Source organism: Arachis ipaensis, chromosome B3 (assembly GCF_059453495.1).
Source record: "Arachis ipaensis isolate K30076 ecotype BB chromosome B3, ASM5945349v1, whole genome shotgun sequence".
NCBI classification, from domain to species: Eukaryota; Viridiplantae; Streptophyta; class Magnoliopsida; order Fabales; family Fabaceae; genus Arachis; species Arachis ipaensis.
In genome coordinates, this window is record NC_142438.1 from 28,966,725 (window position 1) to 28,992,071 (window position 25,347).

The 25,347-nt window shown below is 34.5% G+C and overlaps 1 protein-coding gene across 2 annotated transcripts; it reads left to right on the top strand.

Moving 5' to 3' along the window:
- The first annotated feature begins 457 nt into the window (after window positions 1-457).
- On the top strand, window positions 458-6,294 carry LOC107632798 (uncharacterized). 2 transcript variants are annotated; one of them, XM_021118556.2, is made up of 10 exons: window positions 459-1,105; window positions 2,884-3,003; window positions 3,117-3,213; window positions 3,596-3,631; window positions 3,998-4,164; window positions 4,247-4,349; window positions 4,739-4,935; window positions 5,278-5,614; window positions 5,693-5,786; window positions 5,900-6,294. In XM_021118556.2, the coding sequence occupies exons 1-8, from the start codon at window positions 801-803 to the stop codon at window positions 5,294-5,296; spliced, it is 1,044 nt and encodes a 347-aa protein (XP_020974215.1). In that variant the 5' UTR covers window positions 459-800; the 3' UTR covers window positions 5,297-5,614; window positions 5,693-5,786; window positions 5,900-6,294. The 2 variants fall into 2 exon arrangements, with proteins under 2 accessions (XP_020974214.1, XP_020974215.1); XM_021118555.2 differs by having other exon boundaries at window positions 458-1,105; window positions 4,739-5,614.
- Window positions 6,295-25,347: the final 19,053 nt, after the last annotated feature.

A 25,347-nucleotide genomic window follows, 5' to 3' on the forward strand; every position in this document is an offset into this window, starting at 1 on the left:
AATTGAAATTAAAAGAAAGAAGAAGGTGGAAGGAACCTTACAGAAAAAGAAAACTTGATTGCAGGGATTTGCTGGGATGTGAGAGTGCTAGAGTGTTTTTTTGAGTAAAAGTTCCAACTCCCATTCACTATGAACTCCTAGTATTTATAGGCTAATCTTACATAACTGTTCATTAATTTACAATTAATTATAATTAAATATGGCATTTCAAATTCTGAAGCGCAGTCTTGCTAACCGTTCCCGCTGCATGATTGTAGCTATTCTCCATGAACTCTTCGTGTAATTAAAGTCATTAACTTCCCACTTTTACTGCTGATCGATCAATTCTTTCGAAAGCCTTATTCATCCCTTCGAATAAAATCTTCTATTCGATTTAGCTTATTCGATTGACAACACAATCGAAATCCACACCAGCACCGATTACCTTTAACTTCAAACCCACGCCTGTCTTCTTGAAACACCATACTTAGCTTATTTTGATTTGACCCACTCTTGTAGAAAATACTTTTTCGATCAACACTCATAATCTGCTATCAAGTGCTTAGCTAATTTTAAGCCTTTGAAAAAAGGTGGTAGTAAAAAGTAAGAATACGGTTAAGTCGGTAGTAAACCAACTAACCAAACGACATCTCATGCTTGCAGTTTGCGCGGGAAATTTTCACAGAAAAAAAGTTACGAGCTTGGGAGTACACCTTCAAGTAACCGATATTCTCTCCCAGTAAACACCAAGCATAAGAAAAGTAAACAAGGAATCATCATCCCCGTTGCTCAAAAACCCCTTCAGATTGAAGTTTTTTGGGATGGCGAGACTGAAGATTAGAGGGACCTGGTCGGGGGTTCTGGAAGACGTCACCGTCGACGCCTGGACCGTACCAAAGCTCCGGGAAGAGGTGGCCATGCGCGCCAACTGCTCCCCTGACTGCATCAACCTCACATTCGCCGGCATGGTCCTCAAGGACTACGATGCCGATGCCGGCCACGTTAGAAACTTGGCCAGTCTGGGCGTCAAGATCAACTCTAAGATCTTCGCCTCTCGCATCTCTCCTCAAGAAAGCGACGCATTCAGAAGAGAAGAAGAACTTTTTAGTAGGCTTGAGGAAATCAGGTACCCCTCACAATCATGTCTTCTTCTTCTTTAATTGTTTTGTTCAGAAGTTTAGGGATTTTCCGACTCTTGATTACTCCTAAGAGTTGCGCATGTCTTCTCTCTTGTTACCAAATAGATATTTTCAAACTCAATGTTAGGCATTTCGTGCCCATCTTGATGACTAATGTAGACATGGAAGATTTTAACTCAATGTTAGGATGGAAGGATGATTCTTGAGAGTTGAGGTGCAGCTGGCATCGGAAAAGAATCCCTCATTAGGATGAAAGGAATTGAACTATTTTATTTTATTTTCTTGTGTTGTATGGTTTGATTGAAAGAGCAATAATTAAAGCTTTATTAATTCTATCACCGGCAAAATAGAGGAACACGAAGCTTTTCGGTGCGGGTTAAAATCTAAAATTGAATGCCTTCTGTCCGATTTTCTAGGCTGGATAAATTTTATTAATTGATCATGATTTCCTTTTAGATACCGACACCACCGTTAGAGAAATCAACCTTATTAAAATCATTGCTGGAGACAATAGCTCTGAACCAAGAAAATCAAAGAATACCACTTTTTTATCCTGCAAGGAAACCAACTTGTTCATTACTGAATTTTTTGCTTCAATGGGAGTCCCACATTTATGAAACCCCTCTTTGCTCTGCATGAATTCTTGCTTTGGAACATAGGTTTCTTTTGTTTTCCCTCTTATCCTATATGTAAAGCTACTTGTTATGATGTCATATGACTATCACTAAATACTGTGGTGGATACAAGCCTTGTTCCAAAAATTTTCTATGATGCATTATCAAATTGTTTGTGAGAACTGAGAAATATGGATCAAGGCAATGAGCAGAGACCTTTTGATAAACTTAATCAAAAGTGCATGACTCCCAGTGTTGTTACCTCTTTCTTTCTTTCCTTTTTTGGGCACATAATGCAGATAATGTGTTACGACAGCTAATCAAAACTGGTGCTTGAGCTTGTGTAATGTGAGAATCTTTGACAGTTGTTGTTTGTACACCTGGTTTCTGGATTGTCAATCACCATTGAGGAATAAGGGTTTAAAAAAAGTATGTAGTACATTTTCTGAATAACAATGTTTCTTTTCTTGTCAATCTAATTTTGATTCATCGTAAAGACAAACGCTTGATTGTTGGATGTGTGGTCTTAGCGGGAACTTTGACATGTTTGGGAGACAATAAAAAATCAGCCAAAACAGCTCAAACTTGGCTTATTTAGCATTTATTAATTGTCGTTACAATTAATAAATTCTAAATAAAGCAAGTTTTGGATTTTTTTTTTGTCTCCATAGCATTACCATTAATCAATATGCTGTATACAAGTTAGAATATACTTTCTTTTATCACAATTCTAATTGTGCAATTGAGTGAGCTGTTAATATTTCAAGCTAATCCATGATGTCTAATTATTCATAAACAATGAGAAGCATCTCTGCATTTCCAGTGATGTTTCTTCTGCACCAACTGCAATGATCAATCTCTTGGTGTTTGTCTTGTTGAGCAAATCAACTTTCATCTATTATTTTACATTGAATGCATTACTATTTTTCCGAAGCTTAGCTGCGTTTGATGCTGTTAAAAAGGTAAGAGAGAGCAGCAGAGAAAAGATTTGTGTATATTCAAGTTGTGTAAGATAATACAATAGATAAGGGGATTTATAGGTGCTAAGAGAATCGAAATAATAAAAACATAATATCTTATAATAAATATTCAGATGTGCTAAATGATTCTAATGAATGCTAAATGATTCTAATATATTATGCAAAATACAGGGCAGCTGCAATTGTGATGGCGGAAAAGCATCCATGTTTAATACCTGTTGAGGACTTCAACAGAGACGCTGAAGATCAAAGTGGAGAGTTAGTGCATATAAGTTCTGAGATGGAGCATAGGTATTTAATCTTGGGAATTTTCATCTTTCTATAATGAATTGTTTGAAAATGTCGGGTGTTAAAGCCCATATTCTTTCTCCACCATTTATGTACTTAAAGCTCTCATATGGCAGGGCAGTAATGATGGGAGTGAGGCTTCATGCAATAGCGGTGAGGCTTATTGGATGTGAACTTTACAATAGTGCAGTAGAAGCGCTTAGCTTAGGAGAGGTCAGTTCCTGATGAACAAGAGCAGTATATTGGTTACAAATGTGTTTTCAAAATTGGCATAGTGCACATTTTCGCATAAGTATTGTCTTCTCTTATTATCTGCCTTCATTAAGATATAGGTTATAGGCTAAGAAGTTTCTGAACAAAATGCAATCTTTATTTGATATGTAGCATAGAACTTTTAAATTTTAACGCCATTGATTCTTTGATTAATATGGTTGAATTTATTATGGAGCTGCAAAAATTGGCGTCTCAGTTGAAATAAGTTACTTTTCTTTTTCCTGAAAGATATTAACTCAATCATTTACTTCTTTTCTCTTTTCTTTTTGTTGTTTACCCAATACAATTAACTCCGTCATTGAAGACTTATTTTATTATGTAGGAGGCATTCTCAATTTGTGATCCAAATCTCATTAAGGTGAGTGACCCAGTATATATTGAGAAAATAAAAGAATTCAGTTGCCAGTTATCATTTAAGACAAGCCATGACATAGTGCGATTTTTGTGTCACTTTTTAACTGCATTATTGACATTAGATTGTACTTTGTGGACACCAGATCAGTGAGTTTGTTGCAGATATGCATTTATAATAAAACTTTCAATCATTAAAGATTGAGTAGATGGGGTTTCATTTGAAGCAAAATGATTAACAACTTTTAATATATTACCATGGAAACATTGTTTAACATCACTGTGTAATTATTTCCCATTGATTCTTTTTAAGTATTTCCCTCTACATATTCTCATTCTGAATTGGAAATCCTTCCTGTCTCTGTCATCTCAGCTTATTTATATTGTTCCGATTCTGCACATAAACATGGTGTGGTGCTACTTTATGAAAGGAGACATCAGGTTGCTCTCGGATGCAGGAAAGCATCTTGAGATAGCTAGGACAGGAATTGAACGCGATCAAGTGAAGAAATCTGTTTGCCGCAGACTACTAGAAAAACTGTGAGTTGCTTATGTATATCTTCCAACTTCTTTTTCCTTAGAAATTATAAAATGAGATTAATTTAAGGTACTCTGTAAATAGGCATTTGAGACTAGATTTGCTTGAAGGGGTTGTGGCATATCATAGTGGCCAGATAGAGAAATCAAGAAAAGCATTACTTTCTGCAAAAGTAAAATTTATCCAGGTTTGTCTATAACATATTGAAATAATCATGTCTGGAAAAACTTCAACATTAACTTGTTGATCACGGCATTACTTGTACTGACTGGAAAAGGGGGAATTGAGTTATAAGCAAACTGGGCCCAATTTATGATTTTGAAGGTTAATGTAATAGAAAAAGATACTCACCTCTTCGATTTATAATGCTTAAAGCCTACTTCTCCCGAACTCCTATCACAAAGACCAGTTGAAGCTCAACCGTCAGTAGCATTAAGAATTCTACATCTGGAATTATCATGTGTGATGTAATTGATTAATATAAACACCACTGTGTTCTCTTTTAAATAAGGGGAGAAAGAGCTAGTCAAATACCTTTTATTTCTTCTTGTAAAACAATGTTTCGTTTTATGGCAGCATCAAGGCCCGGTTGACCCCATAATGCTTCTTATGAGCTTTGATGATGCAAGGTTTGGCTTCACCCAAAAGGAAGCAAATAGAGCACTGAAAATGTGTAATGGAGATGTGGGGGTTGCCATTGACTTCCTTATTGAGGAAGAAATAAAGGAAGTGCAAAAATGCAATGATGATAGCCAGAGAAGAAAGAAATTTTGGTGGGTGTCACTTAGTATTTATTAATTTCTAATTTGAAGGTATTTCTATGTTTCTTGATAGCTTCCTTCGTCAGAGAGGGAAAGCTGTACGGGTTGACACCTTCAAATAAAGTTGTGAATATAAAGAGATTGAAAGCATTGGTTTCCTTTGGGCGAGTATGATTTGTAAATGTATTGTTGGTACTCTGGTATCTGGTAACATGTGAAGCAGTTATTCTTGTAATTTAAACCAAAATATCTAGTGCATAATATATATCAAGAACTTTTCAGTAGCTATTTATGTTCAATTGGTTATTGATCAGAACAACAGTTCAAGATTCTAACCTACCTAAACATGGACAGGATGAATGATGGACTCTAGCTTCTCCTGTGGAGCAAAATTATTGAGTTCAAGAAATATTTATTCCTTGCTTAGAGGAGATGTGTTAACCGAGTATTGGGACGAGATCTCGGATCCAAGCCCAAAACAGCTATGTTGCATATAATTTATAATTATCATTGCACATTTGTATTTTGGCAGGTTTGTCCACTAGCTAATAGTATATTTGTCCTATTTGATACTGCTAAATATAGCAGGGTTGACGAGGAGCTTGCGGCTGAAGCCCTTAAAAGAAATGAAAATGATAAGCAGAAAGCATTGGATGATTTAAAAAATCCAGAAACTATTTCTACTTTACAGGTTACTATTAGTATTATGTGTTAACAAATTCGTATTACTAAAATATATTTCTACTGACTCTCACCGCCATGAATGAAGGCTGATATTGAGTCCATGAAAAGAGAGAGACAGAAACAAGCAACAGATTTTGCAATTGAAAAAGCTGTACAAATGGGTTTTGAAAGATCAAGAGGTACAAATCTTATTTAGTTTAATTTAGAGCAGTGCTGCACAACCAGAAAATGTAACCAAGATATTTGAAAGAAACTGTGGTGGTGATTGGATGATATTGCTTTGTGTTTGCAGTGGTTGCTGCTTTTGAGGCTGGTGGCACTTCAGAAGAAGTAATCCAAAGACTGAAAGTGCAACCGGAAGGTCCATCAGATATCAGCAAAGCAGAGGAGCAAAATGAGGAAATAAAAGGCGAGCTCTCTGCAGATATAGAAATTGCAAATGAAGGACCAGTCATTATTTTTTACTTGCGTTCGGTAGAGCTTGCATTGAGGAGGCTCTGGGAAGAAGACGTTCCTTCCCAGCATGATGAAAAAAAAGAAGGATACAAGTTTATGTAAATAAATAGCGGGTTGATGTGGGCGGTGAATGTGTGTCATAGGGGTCAATGTGTAGATAGCAGGATGAATAAATGTGATCATATTCTTTTTCATGCAGTAACTTTTTATAGAATTTGCTTTTGAATTTTCTAATAATATTAAGTGTCGTAAAATAAATAAATAGAGAAGAGAAGTAAATATAAAAATAAAAGAGAGAATATATATATATAATTAGAGGTAATGTCCAAAATGATCTTTAAAATTTTTAAAGTGTTTCTGTTTTTTAATTTTTTAAAATAACTAAATAAATTCCTTTAAGTTGCAAAATGTAAATATTTGTTGGTCTCTAATTGGACGATCGTTAACATAGTGCTGACATGTACAGTTAAATGCTAACATGGCACAATAAAATACGACATCGCTTTGGGATGGAAGCTAAAAAAGATTACGACCGCCAATGTCTTGGTCATTTAATATATATTAGAGGGTTAGGTTTAATTTTAGTTTATTAGCCACAAAATCCCTAATTACCCAAATATAAGAGAATTATATGTCACATATCTCTTTAATAGTGCTGACATGTACAGTTAAATGCTAACATGGCACAATAAAATACGACATCGCTTTGGGATGGAAGCTAAAAAAGATCACAACCGCCAATGTCTTGGTCATTTAATATATATTAGAGGGTTAGGTTTAATTTTAGTTTATTAGCCACAAAATCCCTAATTACCCAAATATAAGAGAATTATATGTCACATATCTCTTTAAGTCCAAGTAATTAACAATCTAGGAGAAATTTACTTTCTAACTAGTGTTCAAGTGAGATAACTCTTCCAAAAATCACAAGAACGCATATAAAATAAGGGTTATTCTTCCGATCTATTCAGATTCATAAGATGAAGAATGAAAGCAATCCTTAAAACTGAATCAATACATTAATTAAAATAGAAAAATAATAGTTTTAATCCATATAAATAAACAGAGCTCCTAACCTTAACCAAAGAGGTTTAGTGGCTCATGACTCAAAGAGAAAACTAGGATTCAGAAAATGTGAAAGTGCGGAAGAGAGAGGATTCCCCGAAGGCTGAATCGTTTCCCTTTTATATCTAACCTAATTTGATTTGAAACTAAAAATAAGATAATAAATTATAAACCTAAAAGATTTTGTTTGTAATTAAAAATAACTAAAATAAAATAAAATAGAGTAATTAAAAGATAAATCCAACTAAAGATGCTTTATTAGTGAGAATGTGATCCGGATTATTGGCGCTAAACGCAAGATCTAGTATTTAGCGCCCTTGTGGGCAGAAAGCTCCCATTCGTCTCTGGCTTACTGGCGGTAAACGCCAGACTTGGCGTTTAACGCCTTAATAAGCAGAAAGCTTCCCCGCGCTGCTGAGTTGCTGGTGCTAAACGCCCAGGTCTGCGTTTAGCGCCAGCTTGGCAGATTTGAATTCTTCTTCTCTTCTTCCATACAAACTTTGCCAAACTGATCTGAATTTTACCTGAAATAATTAAAACACCAAAGCAACTCAAAGTAGCATCCAAAGAGGTTCAAAACACTAAAATAAGATCAAAACTCATTAAATTCTAACTTAAAATAAATAGAAAATAAGAGAAAGATGCTTGTTCTTAAGCAACTAAAAACGGTATAGGATTGAGAAGAGAAAATGCCTAAGATTTGAGTGTTCATTTAAGTTCTTGTCCAATTACTGAGTGGAGTTGATGGTACTGTGATTTTGAATAGGTTTGGCATCTCATTATCCTTTGAAGTTCAGAAATATTGATATCCTTCAAAATTAGAACTCGGATGATATTATGGATTCTTTTATTCCTTAAGATCTGATTGATCCTTGAACGCAGCTTTTTCCTTTCTTTCCTTTGCTACTTTGCACCTTGGGCCTAGCCGTGACTCTAAATATTTTGTCTCAAGTTTAGCTTGACACAAAAACACCACAAACACTTAACTAGAGAGCTCTTTGAAGTCTAATTTTTCTTTTAATTTATCCCAGCCAGTAGTACTCAGAGCCTTTTGGCATATTCTGTAATTGCATTTGGTCTTGACTCTTAGTGCTCTGTCTCAAGGGTTACTTGACACATTTACATCACAAGCATATGGTTAGGAAAACAACTCTTTGAGCTTTTAATTATGTTTGACCTTCCTAACCATTGATGCCGTCTTGGACCTTTTTTTTTTTTTTGCTATTTATTGTGCTTCAAGGACCAATTTTTTACTCACTTTAGAGAATCCATAATATTTCTCTAAGTTCCTATACCTCAGGAGTCAACACTCTTAACTTCAATATCAATTATACACTATTCAGTTCATACATTCAAAATTATAGAGAATACCACCACATCAAAGTAACCAGAACACTCAGAATATATATAACTCAAGTCTCATGCATTTTACTACTTCTTTTCTTTCTTTATTTTTTTTTTATTTTTCAAGCTCAGTGAGCAATACATGAGACATTTTTTAAACTAAACAAAGAATATAAAAACAAATAAGTAAACTAGAAAGCAATAAGACACTACTAATGATCATGCAAAAGCTTTAAACAAATAACAGAAAACATGAAATCATACTGAAAGACAGAAAATAAGTAGAGCAGCAGATAATGAAACTCAATCACGTCAGTCCTGGTGGCTGCTTTCTCCCAAAAATCCTCTCCAGCGTCTCAGCTCCTCAATTTTTTTCCTCTGACTCTGCTATTCCTCCACTAGATGATGAAGGAGGGCCGAGTGATTCTGATACTCTATCCTCAGCTGGTCAACAGAGACGTCAGCTGCCCACAGATGCTGTCAACTGATCCCAATAGTCACGAGGGGAAAAATAAGATCCCTGAGGCATCTCAGACTGCTCCTGCCGAGGAGGGGAAACTGGCTCCTGAGGCGGTGCTCGCCCAAATTCCTTGGCATACTCCATACCCCCTCTTAGTGATCGGCCTGTCGATGTCAATAGGGGTGTCTCGCTCAATGCGGACGCGATCAGCCTCACAAGGGCAGAAGATGAGGTGAGGGAAGGCCAACCTAGTAGAAGTGGAGGCCTTTGCGGCTATGTCGTACAACTCCAGAGGGATCACACGATGTACCTCCACCTTATTCCCGAACATGATGCAGTGAATCATCACAGCTCAGTTAATAGTAACCTCGGATCGGTTACTCGTAGGGATGATGGAGCACTGAATGAACTCCACCCACCCCCTACCAATCGACTTCAGATCAGGCCTCCCCAATTGGTATGGCTGGTCTCTAGCATCTCTCTTCCACTGTGCTCTAGGGAGGCATATATCCGTGAGGATCTGGTCCAGCCTCTGATCACTGGTGAGCCTGTGAGAGTAAGAGTGAGGGTCCTCTCTGGATGGTGGTAACTGAAGTATCTACCTCACTCTCTCTGGACCAAACTCTAAGATCCTCCCTCGAAGCATAGTAAGCCAGGTCTTGAACTCAGGATTTACGTCCTTGATATGCTTGTAGGTCACCCAAGCATTAGTATAGAACTCCCTGATCATCAGAACACCTACATCAGTCACAGGGTTGTACAGGAACTCCCAACCCTTCCTCAGAATCTGCTCCCTGATTTCTGGATACTCATCCGGTTACAAATTAAATCGGGCCTCTGGAATCACCCTCTTCTTGCTCACAATCTCATGGAAGTGGTCCTCATGTATTTTGGAACTGAACCGGTTGTTATCAAACGGACCGGTTGTGGGAGCCTTTTCCTTTCTCTTCCTTAAAGAAGATTCTCCAATTTTTGACGTCGTATTGCTCCTATCATCATCAAATTATATTCCCTCTTTGGTCCCCACCAAAGGTGAAAACTCAGGTGCAGTCAACTTCACGTGAAGTTCATAACTGAGAGTCATTAGATAAAAATTTAGTCAAATTAGTCAAGTCATTTAACTACTTTCAGCTATCAACTTCACGTGAAGTCGACTGCACCTAAGTTTTTACCCCACCAAAACCTCTTCCTTCTTCCTCATGGACTCATCTCCTTCATTGCTGTCTTGATCGTCTAGCAGGGGCTCCAGTCTGTCACTCTTGGCTCTGTCAAGTGCAAGGATTTTCTGACAATCACATTATGAACAAATAAAAATATACCAATCTAACCTACCTTTCCTAGTTTACAGATTTCTCTGACTCATTCTCATTACTGTCACCGTCCCTTCTCGCTTTCGAAGAATTTGGACCGCTTCTAGAGCCCTGTACAGGATAAATTTTGAGGATCGTACTTCTGCGATGCGAGGTAGTTCAGAGCTGTAACAACGTCAATTATAACCGGCCGTATGTTGAGCTGCTCTTGAACACACATCGTGATGATAGCAAGAGCTGTAATGATGTCAATTATAACCGGGTCGTCCCAAGTAATACCTCAAGTGAGTGAGGGTCGATCCCACGAGGATTGATGGACTGAGCAACAATGATCGAATGATTCCTTAGTTAGGCAAGCAGAAAGTGATGTTTTGGGGTTCAAAAAGCATTAAACATTACTTCAGAGAATAAGAAAACAAACAGTGAGAGTGGTGTGAAATATACGAGAGAAAGTAGTTAAGGTATCAGAGATGTTTACTTTTTCGGATTAAGTTTTCTTACCAACTATTTTAATCATGCAAGATTCATTTCATGGCAAACTGTTAGTGATTAAACCCTAATGTCTTAGTGATTTAGTCTCATTTAACCTAGTTAACCGCCAATGTCTTGGTCACTTAATTTCGATTAGAGGGTTAAGTTCAATTCTAGTTTATGGCCACAAAAATCCTAATTAGCCAAAGCTAAGAGGATTATATGTTGCGTATTCCGATTAGTTCAAGTAATTAATGATTTAGGAGGAATTTACTTTCAAGCTGTTGTTCAGGTGAGATATCTCTTCCAAGAATCACAAGAACGCATATAGAATAAGGGTTATTCTTCCGATCTACCTAGATTCATAAGATGAAGAACGAAAGTGATCCTTAAAACTGAATCAATGCATTCATTAAAATAGAACAGTAATAATCTCAATCCATAAAAATAAACAGAGCTCCTAACCTTAACCAAGGAGGTTTAGTGGCTCATGCTTCAGAGAGAAAACTAGGGTTCAGAAAGTATGAAAGTGCGGAAGTGAGAAGATCTTCCTGAAGGGTGAATCTTTTTCCTTTTATATCTAATTTAATTTGATTTGAAACTAAAATAAAATAATAAATTTTAAACCTAAAAGATTTTATTTGTAAATAAAAATAACTGAAATAAAATAAAACAGAGTAATTAAAAGCTAAATCCAACTAAAGATGCTCCTTTGATGAGGTTGTGATCCGGATTGCCTGGCACTAAACGCCAGCTTTGGCGTTTAGCGCTAAAAGGGGACAGAACGCTTCTAATGTTGCTGAGTTGCTGGCGCTAAACACCAACTTGGCGTTTAGTGCCCTAGTAGGCAGCTTCAATTCTTCTCTTTTCTTGCACAAAACTCTGCCAAATTGATCCGAACTTCACGTGAAATAATTAAAACACTAAAAAAACTCAAAGTAGCATCCAAGGAGGATTTTAACACTAAAATATACTTAAACTCATTAAATTCTAACTTAAAATAAACAGAAAATAAGAGAAAGATACTCACGCATCAATACTGCATTATCTTCATACAAAATAGTTGAAGTTATTTTCTTATTAGATGGTCCACATGACGATTCAATGTATTGAGTCAAACCTCTAAGCCAGAAATATTCGCAACTTGCTTTATGTATTGCAAGTATTTTAGCATGATTAGAAAATTTTGCTGCTATAGTCTGTTTCGTAGACCTTCAAGATGTAGCTATATCATCATATGTGAATAGATAACCACATCCAAGAGCTCCCTGCGAGGCCTGACCATATCCCTCCTAGTCCCTGCGGCTGCTCCGCGCTCTTTGGCACCCTTCTCTCTCCTAGTAGGCCGCCAAGTGTCCTCCCAAACCTCCCTAGTACGTCGACACCGATTGGGGACGTCCCGAGGAAGGTGAAGAACGTCCCTTGGCTAACTGGCAGTAGACTGGACATCAGCAAGTAAATAGAATAGTCTGGGATCATCAAGTACATTCTGGCCTGAGAGGTGCATAACACAGGCGTCCCGGTACCAATCCCAATATTCCTGTGTAGGTCTATAATTGAAGCACGGCTGAATGGAGATCCTGTGGTCCTCTGCGAATCATGTCCTCCAACAGTGATACCAGTCGACAAGTCTGTCAGGCCACCAGACATCCTCGTCTCGTCCGATGGATGTCAAGAACCTGTTGACGTTGATCGGTGCCTCCGACACCGGCTGCTCTCCATTAAATTGGCACTTCGCCCGGTCAACCTGGTGAAACTCGACAATGTTGAAGCAGACGAGGGAGACAACAGACATCCATGTGCCCCACTCTGCCTCATCAATAAACCATGGCGGACACACAACATGCAGTATAGGGTCATTGTACGGCATCCACACAAACTGTAACGATAGTTGTGAAATAATCATAAGTAATACAAGCTACATCAAAGGCTAAATAATTCATGGAATTACAAGAGAGTAAAATCTTAGTGCTAACCTCATTCATCAATAACTGATCTAGCGACAGAGGACATCGAAGGACCCTCATCTCGTGTTGGTCCCTGCTCTGCTGCGTCAACCCTATCAACCTGTCAACAGTTGCAAGAATAACGCGAATTCAATTTACGGAACATCATAATGAGTTACAAATTTTGAACACAAGCAAACCATAAAGGATGGTTACCTCGTTGTCATAGGATACATATAAACCTGTCGGTCAGGTGGACACCACTGCGAAAATCTCTGGTATATCCAAGACATCAACAGCAGAGTGCAGCCAGCTATGTCTGTCGTGCCTCGGTGTGCTACAAAGCACAGAGAATGGTAGGTCCATGCAAGCACCGCCGAAACCCAAGACATACCAGAGCACGTCTGAAAGTCGGCGAGTAGTGCAGCCACCATAGATGGACCAGATTGTTCGACTTGTCTGTCATCAGGTAACCCCCAATCAGTAACATGATGTAACACCTCGCATACCGTCGGAGTGTGTCTGGATCAGTAGTGTCAGACATATGTCGGACTCGGTCTCGAAGTCATGTCAGCTTCAACGAGAAAGACTCCTTTCTCTGAGCTCCTTGCTGCTGAACCACTGGAGGCCTGGCACCAAGTAGTCGCTCCAAGAACTCCCATGTCTCAGTACCGTACCATCTGTAGAAATCACAGTAGCATCCCCCACTAGTTTCCCGTACGCGCGTAGCCCGAGGTGGTACGCAACATCCTGTAGGGTGATGGTGCTCTCACCCCATGATAGGTGGAACGTGTGGGTTTTCGGACACTAGCGCTCCATGAATGCCATGATCAGGGAGTTGTCAAAAACGAAGTCCCTGAGAGGTGTCATGTCGCCGAAGCCAGCCTCTCTCAAATACGGGACGATGGCGTCCAGTGGTGAAAGTGTGTGACTCACTCATCAAGAAAGAAATAGGCGAGACCTTTGACAAAAATTAAATTATCACAATTAAAAAAATAAAGTTCCAATGAGTATTGACATAACAAACTGAGTTAACTATTATATACATTTATTTAATAGAAATTTACAAATATGTACTAACTGAATTTATTTAAATAAAATCTTTTACGTTAATAATTACTAAGTTAATTAATAAACATTTTCTCAATACGTTAATTAAAATAAAAATATTTACTAAAGTAATTAATAATCTAATGAAGAAACTTTTACTTAATAATTTAATTTAGGTAAATACAAAATTACATCATTGTTTACTTAAAAAATAACTTTTACTTAAATAATTAATAACTAAATTAATAAATTAAGAAACATATAATTAATAAATTAACTTCAAGAAAAATATATACCACAATTTTAATATCTAAATTAATAATGATGTACTTAATAACTTAATTACAAAAAAAAATAGAACCACATTCCTAAAATTATACCTTATTAGTGATCTATTCCTAACGATACATTCAGCCACCTAAACCATAAATTATATTCTAATTCTTAGCAAGTATGCTAGCCATAGCTATACATATATGCAATAACAACGTGAAGATAACAAAACTAACTGCGAAGTAGGCTGTTCGGCGATGTGTCATGTCGCGTTCAGTCGATTGATATTCGGATCATGTGCATTTACGCGCATCATCTTAGTGTTACTCAACAATATGGTCAGAAAAGGATAGAAGAGAGGAGAAAGTGGTGGAAAAGTTAAAAATAAGACCCGGAATATCGCGGTGAACGACATGTATATATAGACCGCATCTAGTGTAAACGAGATAAGACATGTTACGTATGTTTGTAAATATTTTTAAAATTATTTATTTCAATAAATAAAATATTTTTTAATTTATTTAAATAAAAAATTCCAAAACTTCAGAAATTATTTTTAATATGGAAGTAGAGATAATGTTTTATTTGAATATTGAAATTTGAAATGTATTACATTATTGTGAAAATATTCAATACGCAATTTGGCTGAAATGTTGCCACGTGTTGCAACGCGCCCCCGTGTATTGATTTCTTACCTACAAAATCCATCCATCTATAATTACACCTAATAATCTCATTTTTAATAAAAAACATTAATATCTTTTTCATATAAAAAAAATTAGTCACCAACTTTTATCATTTATTTTTTATTCTAAAAAATATAGAAAAAAAACACGTATACATTTTTGCTTCCAGAAAAATGAGAGATCAACACGTGACTTAAAAGCCCATATACATTGTACTATTTTTGTCAACCACTGCTATCCAATCAACTACAATTACCAATTTGCCACTCTGATTGAACAACATCAGCTTAGTCCCAGGACTGGAGGGAGGGGAATTGGAGTGCTTATCCGGCTTCGGCATTTAGCAAGTCATTAAACGTGTATACGTCTAGACTTAAGCGCGTCAAAGGAGTGTTGTTATTTTAAATGATTTTTCACCAACAGACGTATTCACGTGGAATGATGAAGGAGGCAAAAAGCCTTACTTTCTTCTCCTTCTTTTTCTTCCTAATGTACTCTTCGAGACGCACTTTAAAATTAAAAAAAAAAAAAAAAAAAAAAAAAAAAAAAAACAACCTTACATTCGTGTATTCAATTTAACAAAGAAACATATTTCTCTTTCTTCGAACTTTCAACCAAACTAGGGGAGAAAATAACTCTCAAAATTCAAATAACCTCTTCTTTTCAAATTAATATTCCTTATTTTAGTTATATAAATTATTAAATTTTATTAATTATTTATAAATTTAAAAGAAAATATCTTTTATTAATCACCATATACTTTCTCTAGTCACAAAAAAAAAATATACTTTCTCTCTTTATAATTATGATCTTTACTAATATTTGCAATTTAATAAATATCTAAGAAGTGTAATAAGTATAAACTAACTAATAATATTAAAATTAAAAGAAACAATTAATTTGTCAATAAATTATAGTTCAAATGATATAATCTCTTCATATTCACTTAAGATTTTGTGGGTTCGAATCTCTAAAAAACAATTAATTTAATATAGAAACAAACATAAAAAAATTAATTAATATGAAAAGAAGAAAGTAATTAATTTTGATAATTAAATATAGGAATGATAATCGGTTGAGGTGATTAAGTTAGTATATTGTTATCGATCACTAATATATATTTTGGGTGGAAATTTATTATCATCGTCATTTCTCTATTGTAGCTAAAACATTATCCCTTTTTGTGTTTGTTTCGATAAGTGTAATAAAAATATAAATAAATAAAAATATAATATAATAAATTATATTATTCACATTAGTATTTCATTAATTTATTTAAAAATATATATAGTAGTGATACTAAAATATTTTTATAATTAATTAAAAAATATTCTTTTAATTACTTAAAAAAATTAAAACATTTTTTTATCTTCGACAAACACTACTCTCTTATATTTAACAAATATTAAAATTAAATTAACTTAAGTATTTTAATTTCAAATTTTAAATAATTTAGAATGAAAAACATAAAAATAATTTGAGAAAGAAATTATCCAGCTTGTTTGGGTGAGTTTCTAAGAAAAGATCTTTTTTCGAGTTATCTTCTTTTAAAAGATCTTATGGAAAAGTAAAAGTAATTTTATGTTTGGGTATCTCATACAAAAAATTCTTTTTATCTATCAATTATGTTTGGATATAACAATATATAAGTATTTTTTTGTTTATTTATTACATGAAAAATATATATTTTTTTAAGAAAAAAATATCTTTTAAAAAAAGATGTAAATTACAACTTCTCAAAAAAGATGTTTTTTTTTTTAATTTTTTAGTGCTTTTACTTTTACTACTAGAAATTTGTCAAACACACTAAAATATAAAAAAATATCTTTTTTTATTAAAAAAAATTTTTTTTTATCAAAATAATAACGCACAAACAAACATTTCATCTCCTTTCTAACTTTAAAGACGCAACCACCACCACAGCTTTGGCGGCAGAGACAACACATGCACTCAGCCTTGTGCTAGATTGCTAGAGATGTGATAATGTTATTTGGATTTTCACAGATTCTTCTTTTTCCATTGCGAAGGCCGTTATGGTTGCTCATAGGGGTTTACATGGTTCGACTTAGTTCGAAGACCCGATCCGATTTCAAACATTTTAGAGACTAATTTAGTGTGATTTCATTGGATTTAAGAATGGGTAAGGATCTCAAAAATAGACCGATCATTATTTCGGGTTGAATCTGGGCCATAGTTCGGGTCACCCGAATTCGATCCGGTGGCCCGGTCGTCATACACAATTAATATTTTGTGTTATTAGTGATGGATGATGACTATTCTTATGTGTAATTTAAATATTGTAAACCTTAATATTTTGTGTTATTAGTTATTATAAGATTATTAGTTAATGTTTTATATTTAAAATGTATAAGACTTTAGACTAATGCATAATATTGTGTTATTTGTATTGATTTAAATATTTGGTGTTATTAGACCATATTAGTATTGATTATGGTTATGCTTTAATTTTAGAAAATGTTGGTTCTTGTTATATTTTTTTAAGTGAATTTTACTATGTGAATTGTGAAATAATGGTTGGAGATTAGATGATTTTTACATGATAAAGACCTGATTTTCATCCGGTTTTTATCCGATTTTCACCCGACCCGAATGTACGTAAGTTTCATCGGGTCTAAGATCGAGTTAGGGTCTAAAAATTAGACTCGGTCTATATTTCGAGTTGGGTTTGGATTAAGCCAAACCCGGTGTAGCCCGACCCATGTACACCCCTAGTTGCTCAAAGTTAGAAAGAGAAGAAGATGAAAAATTGATTTTTTTTCTTTGAATTTTTGATTTTTTGTTTTAAATTATTTAAAATTTGAAATTCATAAATTAAAGTTAATTTGATTTTAAAATTTATCAAATTTAAAAGAACAATGTTTGTCAAAGATAAAAATAATTATGTTTAAGTTTTTTTAATAATATAATATACTTTTAAATAAAATTTAAATGCTTATATGAATAATATAATCTGTATATTATTTTTTTATCTGTCCATAATACTAAATTTATCATTGTAACAAAGTATACATTTTTCTTTATTTTTCACAGCTATGTGATTATTTATGGTAAGAGTATTATTTTAAATAGTACAAATTTTAAAAAATATTTTCATTCATAGAAATAGTTAAATAATACTTAAAGATAACAGAGAAAATAGTAATTCTAAATTTAAAAAAAATAAATAAATATCTTTTATGTTAAACTATAAACTGAAAAGAGGTATAATATTTGATTATAAAAAATCTTAATGAATGGAAATAAAGACAAGTTGGAGTCTTTCTCATTGTAAATCAACACAAATGTGTTGTAATATATAGGATATGTTTTCTTGTCTGAATAGGTATGTGTATTTTTCGAATCTAAAAATATTTTTATGAACAAAATTTTTTTTTCAAAATATATTTTTTCTAGATCTAGAAAAATGCTCTATTATACTAGAAATCACCATAAAAAAATATCACAAAAGAAAGATGAAACACCAAAAAAGATTATTAAAAACTAAAATCTAGTGATAAAATCAGGCAAGAAATAATAGATAAAAAAGAAAAAAAAGAAGAGAGAGAAGAAAGAAAAAGAGAGAAAGAGAAAGAAAAAGAAGAAGAGAAGGAAGGAATAAGAACGGAGAAGAAATGAAATAAAAAAAAGAAAGGTAAGAAAGGTGGACGAAAGAGAAGGAAAAAGAAGGATCAAAGATTAGGAAAAGAAGAAAGAAACAAAGAATAGAGATAAAGAAAGAATGAATGAGAGAGAAATGGAAGAAAAGGGGAGAGGGCCACCGCTGATTTGTGGTTGGTGTGGCGACAGCGACCCTCAAAAGGGATCCTTCTATTTGTTCTTCAAAGAAAAAAGAGGGAGAAGAGAACAAAAAATTTTTTTTCAATAAAATAAAAAGTAACAATAGTAACTTTATGTGAGTGAAATGAGATATATATATATATACATACCAGAGACGCCCCGAAGTGGATCTAGGAGGGATAAGGAGAAAGAAAGAAGATATAGTTAACAGTGTTAAATTATATGAATGCAGATGCAAGAGCAGAAATTAAATATGAAGTTAGATACGGCGGTAGTTCGCATGCATATGCAGGTTAGTATGAAGTTAGATGTGGCGGTAGTCCGCACACATATGCAGATGCAGAAACTTTATTGAAAACACGAAAATGAAAAACTGAAAATTTTTTATTGAAGATGATTGAAGAAAGAAAAGATAAGAGTAAAAGGCTTACAAAGGATTCTCAGAGCCTCTCTCTCTAATTTCTCTCTCTATTCTTGTGTTTCTTAAACTCTGCCTCAGAATGATGCTGAAGCATGGTTTTATAGACCTAAAAATTTACTGTTTCTACAGTTTAGGTAATGTTGACCTATACTATAGCTACAGTATTGGTTAATAATTTTACAAATTGGAATACAACATTTTGTGAACAATTCTAGTCTTCGTGTAGATTAATTCCAAAGCAGTCATCTTCATTTTGATTATAATCGCTGGAAGAGGCTGTTGAGGAGTTTGGATCTTGCTTTCCTTCTTGGTCTTCTTCAGTTTGAAGTAGCTATAGTATATGCCTTAGATTTTTGGTAAATGACTCTTTGGATTGGGACTCTGCAAGAGCTGCTACAATCTAGGCTTTTTGATTGAGAAATATAGAGAAGAACTTCAAGTCAACAGGGATACTGAATTTTGATTGGTCAAATCTTTTTGTAAAAACTTTGATCCCCTCATCGGCAGGTGGGGTAAAAATTCAGGTGGTGGGCCGAAATAATCCCACTATTGAGAAAATCAATTTGAAAAGTGATAGTAAACATTTCTTTTGAAATAAATGAGCCAAGAGTGCCTGTTTTGCTTGTTTTGAAACTAAAAAATTCTTGTCCATGTATCCATGTAATCCCAATAAGAATATCCCATTGGGTCAAATGGTTGTGAAAATTTAGTAATACTGTTTGGATTTTTTTCAAATTGAGTTGGGATAAGAACCTTTAGGATTTGGATTGTTGAGTGGGTTATATTTGTGGAGTCTTTGGGGTCTTTGTAATGTTTTATTAATACTGAATCAGAATCTACGAGTATAAATTCGTAGAATTGTATTATGTTGGTAAGGATTGTTGGTTTAAAGTGAAATCCTGGTGAGAAAACTTTTGGGATTATCTTATAAGGTGTTTTTTTCCAAAATTTTGGTTCAATTAATAAAACAGTTGAGAACATTTTTTTTGAAATATATGTAGTTTGGATTTTTGAAGGTTGAAGGTTTAGAGGATGGGTTTGGTCGGGTAATTTGGTTTTGGTAATGGCTTTGCCTTTTGGGTTCTGGCAAATTGTTTGTTGATTTGCTGCTTGGGTTAGTAAGTTTGAAATATCAATTTCATCATCTGAGCTATCACATATGTCAGCCTAGGATTTATGATATAACTTTGTTAGCCCCGCGCCTTGTAAGGCTAGTAGGATTTGGATTGGAAAGACATAGTCGGCTTTGATTTGTTTGGGTGTTTTGTTGTTGAGTTGATGATTTAACTATATCTTTGAGCTGGATAGATGACCCAGTTGGTTGTTGGATTGATGAGGTAGGTTGGTGGGTAAATGACTCAGTTGGGGTACTTGATCCTGATCTTTTAATTGACTCTGGTAGGGCTAGACGAATGCCTCTGCCTCTTGAAGAGGCTAAAGATGTCTTTTTAGGCATTTAAATGTGATCCCTGCAAATATTCACGTGTAAGATAATTAGGGAGAGAGTTTAAGATTCCTTGAATATATTCAATTTCAAAACAAAAAATGCTTAAAATTGCTTGCTAGCGGGAAAAATGTGTTTGAATGCAAGATTTTTTACATCTTTTTGTAAAATATCTTTGGCAGACTTACAATCTACCATAACAAAAAATTTTTAGTTTAGTAAATCAGATTGGAATTTGAAAATGCATAAAACAATTGCTAAAACTTTTCTTTTATAGTCGAATAATTTTGTTGGGAAGTATTCCAATACTTGAAGGTAAATGCAATGATGCATTCTTTATTATTAAGCTTTTATTTTAGGATGCCACCATAACCTAGATCTGAAGCATCAGTTTCAATAATTTTGAAAACTTAGGGAACAGGAAGGAAAAGGTAAGGGAGTTCCTTGACACTAAGTTTAAGTTGTTTGACAATCGTTGTATGAGTATTTGTCTAAGGAGGGATTTTTTTCCTAGACAGTCATGAAAAAGTTTGAAAAGGGTGCTCAAATTTGGAATAAAGTCTGCTACATAATTTATGCGGCCAAGAAATTTTTGAAGTTGATGTTTTTCTAAAATATTATCAGAGAATTTATCTGCAAATTGGATAGCCCTATCTATAGGTGTAATCGTTCCCTGGTGAATTATGTGACCAAGAAAATAGATTTTAATTTGGAATAAACTAATCTTTAAATTAGAAACTGCTAGACCATTATGCCTGATAGTGTGCATAAAAGTTTTCACATGTTTAAAATGATCATGCAAAGATTGCAAGAAAATGAGCACGTCGTCTATGTAGACAATGGCAAAGTCGGAAAAAGGATTGAAAATATCATTCATAATTTTCTAGAATTCAGATGGGACATTTTTCAGGCCAAAAAGCATCACATTCCATTCATATTGTCCAAATGGCATTGTGAATGCCGTTTTGTATCTGTCTAGCCTCATTAATCTGGATTTGTCAGTACCCAGATTTCATGTCAAATTTTGAGAAAATACTTGACGAGTTTAGTCTATTTAACAAGTCTTTTTTGTTTGGGATAAGATATCTAATCCACTGGAGAGCTTTGTTCAGAGGCTTATAGTTGATAACTAGTCTAGGGGTGCCTCTCTCTAATTCGGCTTCTTTGTTAACATAGAAAGCAGAACAAGACCATGGACTTTTACTAGGCCTGATAAGCTTTTTGTGCAAGAGGTCTATAATCTCTTTTTGACAGTATTGGAAGAGTTGTTCATTCATTTGTATGGGTCTAGCTTTTGTTAGAATCTGGCTTTCTTTAAAATCCTTTTCATAAGGGAGATTCACAATATGTTGTTTTCTATTCTAGAATGCATGAGACAAATCTGAACATATTGTTTCTTGCATTTGTTGAAGAAGAAATTTAATCTTTTGTTAGGTTTTAGGGTTTTGTAACTAGGTTTTTAGGGTCTTAAAAGAGACTTCTTCTTTTAAGAAGTTGATTTGATTAGCTTTGAATTTGAGGATGTTGAGGGTCTTGTGAATGGGTGTTGAAATAAATTGAAAAGTTGTTGAAGTTCCTCCTAAGTAGGTAGTAATACCGTCGTATGACATCATCAACGGGAAAAGAGTTCTAATAAAGGGTGATATCAGAATGACCTGGTTTTTTTAAATCTTTTACAAGAAGGAAAAGGGGTTTTTATCCATAAAAAACCATTCTTAATTATAGCATCAGAAAGTTTGTACTTGATTTGCAAACAGTCACCGTCAGCCGTACTATGGCGTTCTGAAATTTTCTCAAAATATTTTGTTAGGACTAAACCTTCCAAAATACAGTTTGAATCTACACCTATATCAAACAGTGCTACCGTTTCTAGAACAAAATCATGGATGACAATTCAATTATTGATATAGAATTTTATGACGGTTAATTGACTAATTAACCGCAGAATTTTCATTATCTCATCTTCTTGATCATCCTTTGAGAGCTGAACAATTTGGTTACTATCTGTAGTTTGAAAAGCTTGGTTTTGAAGAGTTTGATCACTCTGAGGTTCTTCCTCAATGTTATTAGAATCTTCCTCCAAAATATGAGATAAACAATTCTGGTGTTGTTGTTGTTTGATAAAATGGATCTCTTTTTTGGGAGTATTAATCTCAATTTTGAAGATCCTAAATAGTTATAGGCTTAGAAACTTGTTTTTCGAGTTTTTTGAAAATAGGTTTGACATCGTACTTGTTTTTTATAACCAAATTTTTGGATTTGTTTTTGGTTTCTAAAGTTTGTTTGAACTTTTGGAGAAAGTATTTTCTCTCTTCGGGATAGGAGATAGCATTTATGGCATCGAAAAGAAGATCTTGTTCTTTTGTGATGACATTAACCTCAAAATACTCCTCAGATGTTGATGATATATCGTCATCATATTGAATATTGTTTAAATTCTCAGAAAATTCATATTCTGATTCCTCTTCGAAGCTTTCGATAAGGAGGTTATTAATTTGTTCCTCAATCTATGGATCAAGGTTGAGGTTGTTGATCTTCTTTTTGAGTCTATAGTACTTACTAATATGACCTATTTTTTGCAATTAAAACAGATAATTTGGTTTTTGTGAGGTTCTTTCTCTTTGTCTTTCCTTTGTCAAGGATGGGGTTTGTAATGTTTCTTGGGTTTCCATTGTCGTGGGTTTTAATCGGGCCACCAATTTTTGTGGGAAGGTTGTTTTATTTTTCTCTTACTATAGGAGGGTAGGCCAAACTGTTCACAAAAGAAACCTAGGTCTTTCTTGTTTTAGGCCTTTTCGCGGACTAGTTGCCTTTGAATCTTGTCATCTTGACAAATTTTTAAAGCCACTTTTTGGATATACGAAATCAATTTGCCGTAACTTAAAGAATCATATGGAATAATTCCATCCGGAGTTAAGCTTCTGATCTTATCCCTTACTTTATCTCCCAGGAATTTTGGGAGTCCGACTAAGAACTTTTCTTTCTAGAATAATTGTTAGCTATCTTCTCTGGTGAAGACTCTAGTTAAGAAAGTATCTTTATACCATTTGAAATCGGACAGGGATTTGCACTTAAGATTGGATAGAAGCTCAACAGACCGATCTTTCCACAAGGATGGATCTCCTATAAAATGGTTTGATATAGTAAATATCAAGGTGCTAACAGCATCTGTGATGGTTTTCCCATTCTTATTAAGAATAGATTCATCATTATCATTGATTTTAACGGCTAAAAGAATAGCATCTTTTTTGTCATTAGTGAGATAATTATCCCACCAACCTTTAAGCTATCCTGAAAATCCTGACACAATAACATTTGCTATTACTTCTTCGGAACTTCCATGGGCAGTTTGGTAGGTCGTACAAACCATTGTCATATGTTATAACATATGCATGATGTTGTATTCCGTTTTTTCATCTATGTTCTATTTATAGATGTTGTTTGCATTGAAGCTGTTAAAGCCCAACTCTCTATCTTCTAAAGCTAGGTCAGGAGCAGTAATTTAGAGATGATAGTGTGGATAAGGTTTAGTAAGATCTTTCCATTTTGTAATGGAGTTGGTCGTGATAGGGTTGATTCTGGGTGAATCTAAGCCATCCTCAGAGTCTTGCAACTCTTCTTGGATAACATTGATGGATGTTTTAGCTGATTGCCTAGTAACTCTTGTGGATGATTCTGTGGTTTGAGGAGTGTCAGGGATGGTCATTTGGCTGAGGAGATGATCTATTTTGTGTATAAGTTCAGAAGTTCCTGATTCTTGTTTCAAAATAGAAGATTTGAGGTTTTGTCTAATTTTCTGGCTAATCTTAAAAGGTTTAAACAGAGGTTTAAGGGATTCATGAGTATTGGAACTTGTGGAGCTAAGCTTTTGACCTAGAGTTTGGAGATATTTGTTGGTATAATTAGCCTGTTCCATGATATTCTTGATATCTTTAGGACTAATGGGTTCGTCTAGATTTTTTGTTTTGAAGGGTAAAGCCATGACAGGGCTTTGTTTAGAATCTAGATTATTTGTCAAGATGAACTTTCCTGTTGGAAAAAATTCAGATTTAACCAACTCCCCCTCCTGGATTTTTCAGGTTGATATGACATTTGCAGAATGAGATGTACTAATATCTGTTTTAAAAGGATAATCTATGTTGTTCTTTATGATATAAGCATGGAACCATTCAAAAAACGGAATGTGCATCTTGGCTTGATTGAGGAAATGATAATATTCTTCCCTAAAATATGAAATTTGAAGTGCCTTAAAGGTTTGCAAGTACCATTTCCTCTGAAGTTTCCATTCATCAGAGTTGACGTTCCTTCGCAAGGCTTTCCTATTGATAACAAATTCTTCAGTTGACATGGACATCATCATTTAAGAAAGAATATGTTAGGGATTGGATAGACTGTTCGTCTATATCCTCTTCTTTTTGGTAGATGGGTCTTGGAATACTAGAATTTGTTTGTAACCCTGTAAGGTTGATTTCAGGGTTGGTCATCCTAATATGTGGATTAGGAAGAGAGGAATGAGACCTTATAGAGAAAGATCTCCTTGCCGAGGTGAAGTCAGATCTATAGGTAGATGCGGCTTCAGACCTTGAGGAAAAAGAATTTCTTCTGTCAAAGAAGATTTCTACCTTTCCAGTTTCATCTTGTTTAGTTTCTTGTAATTGGGGGCCTGTCTAGGCATTGTAGGTATGGCACGTTCTATAGTCCAAGATTCAGGGAGATCAATTTCATCCCATTTGATGAGGCAAGGTATAGTAACGTTTGTCTTTATCATATCCATGACAAATAGGGTTGTCTCACGGTCGGTTATTTTTAAGAGGACTCTGGAGTTACAAGTATTCATGACTTTATATTGAATCCTATAGATTAAGGCAGCAGGAATGGATTCTTCCTTCATGTCAAGGCCATGAAGTCGAATGTTAAGAAAGAATGAGTCTAAGATATTTCTATCTAAGAAACTCACAGTTTTGTTGGGGAAATAATTAAAATAGATCGGACCGTGCCTTAGACTTGTTTCAACAG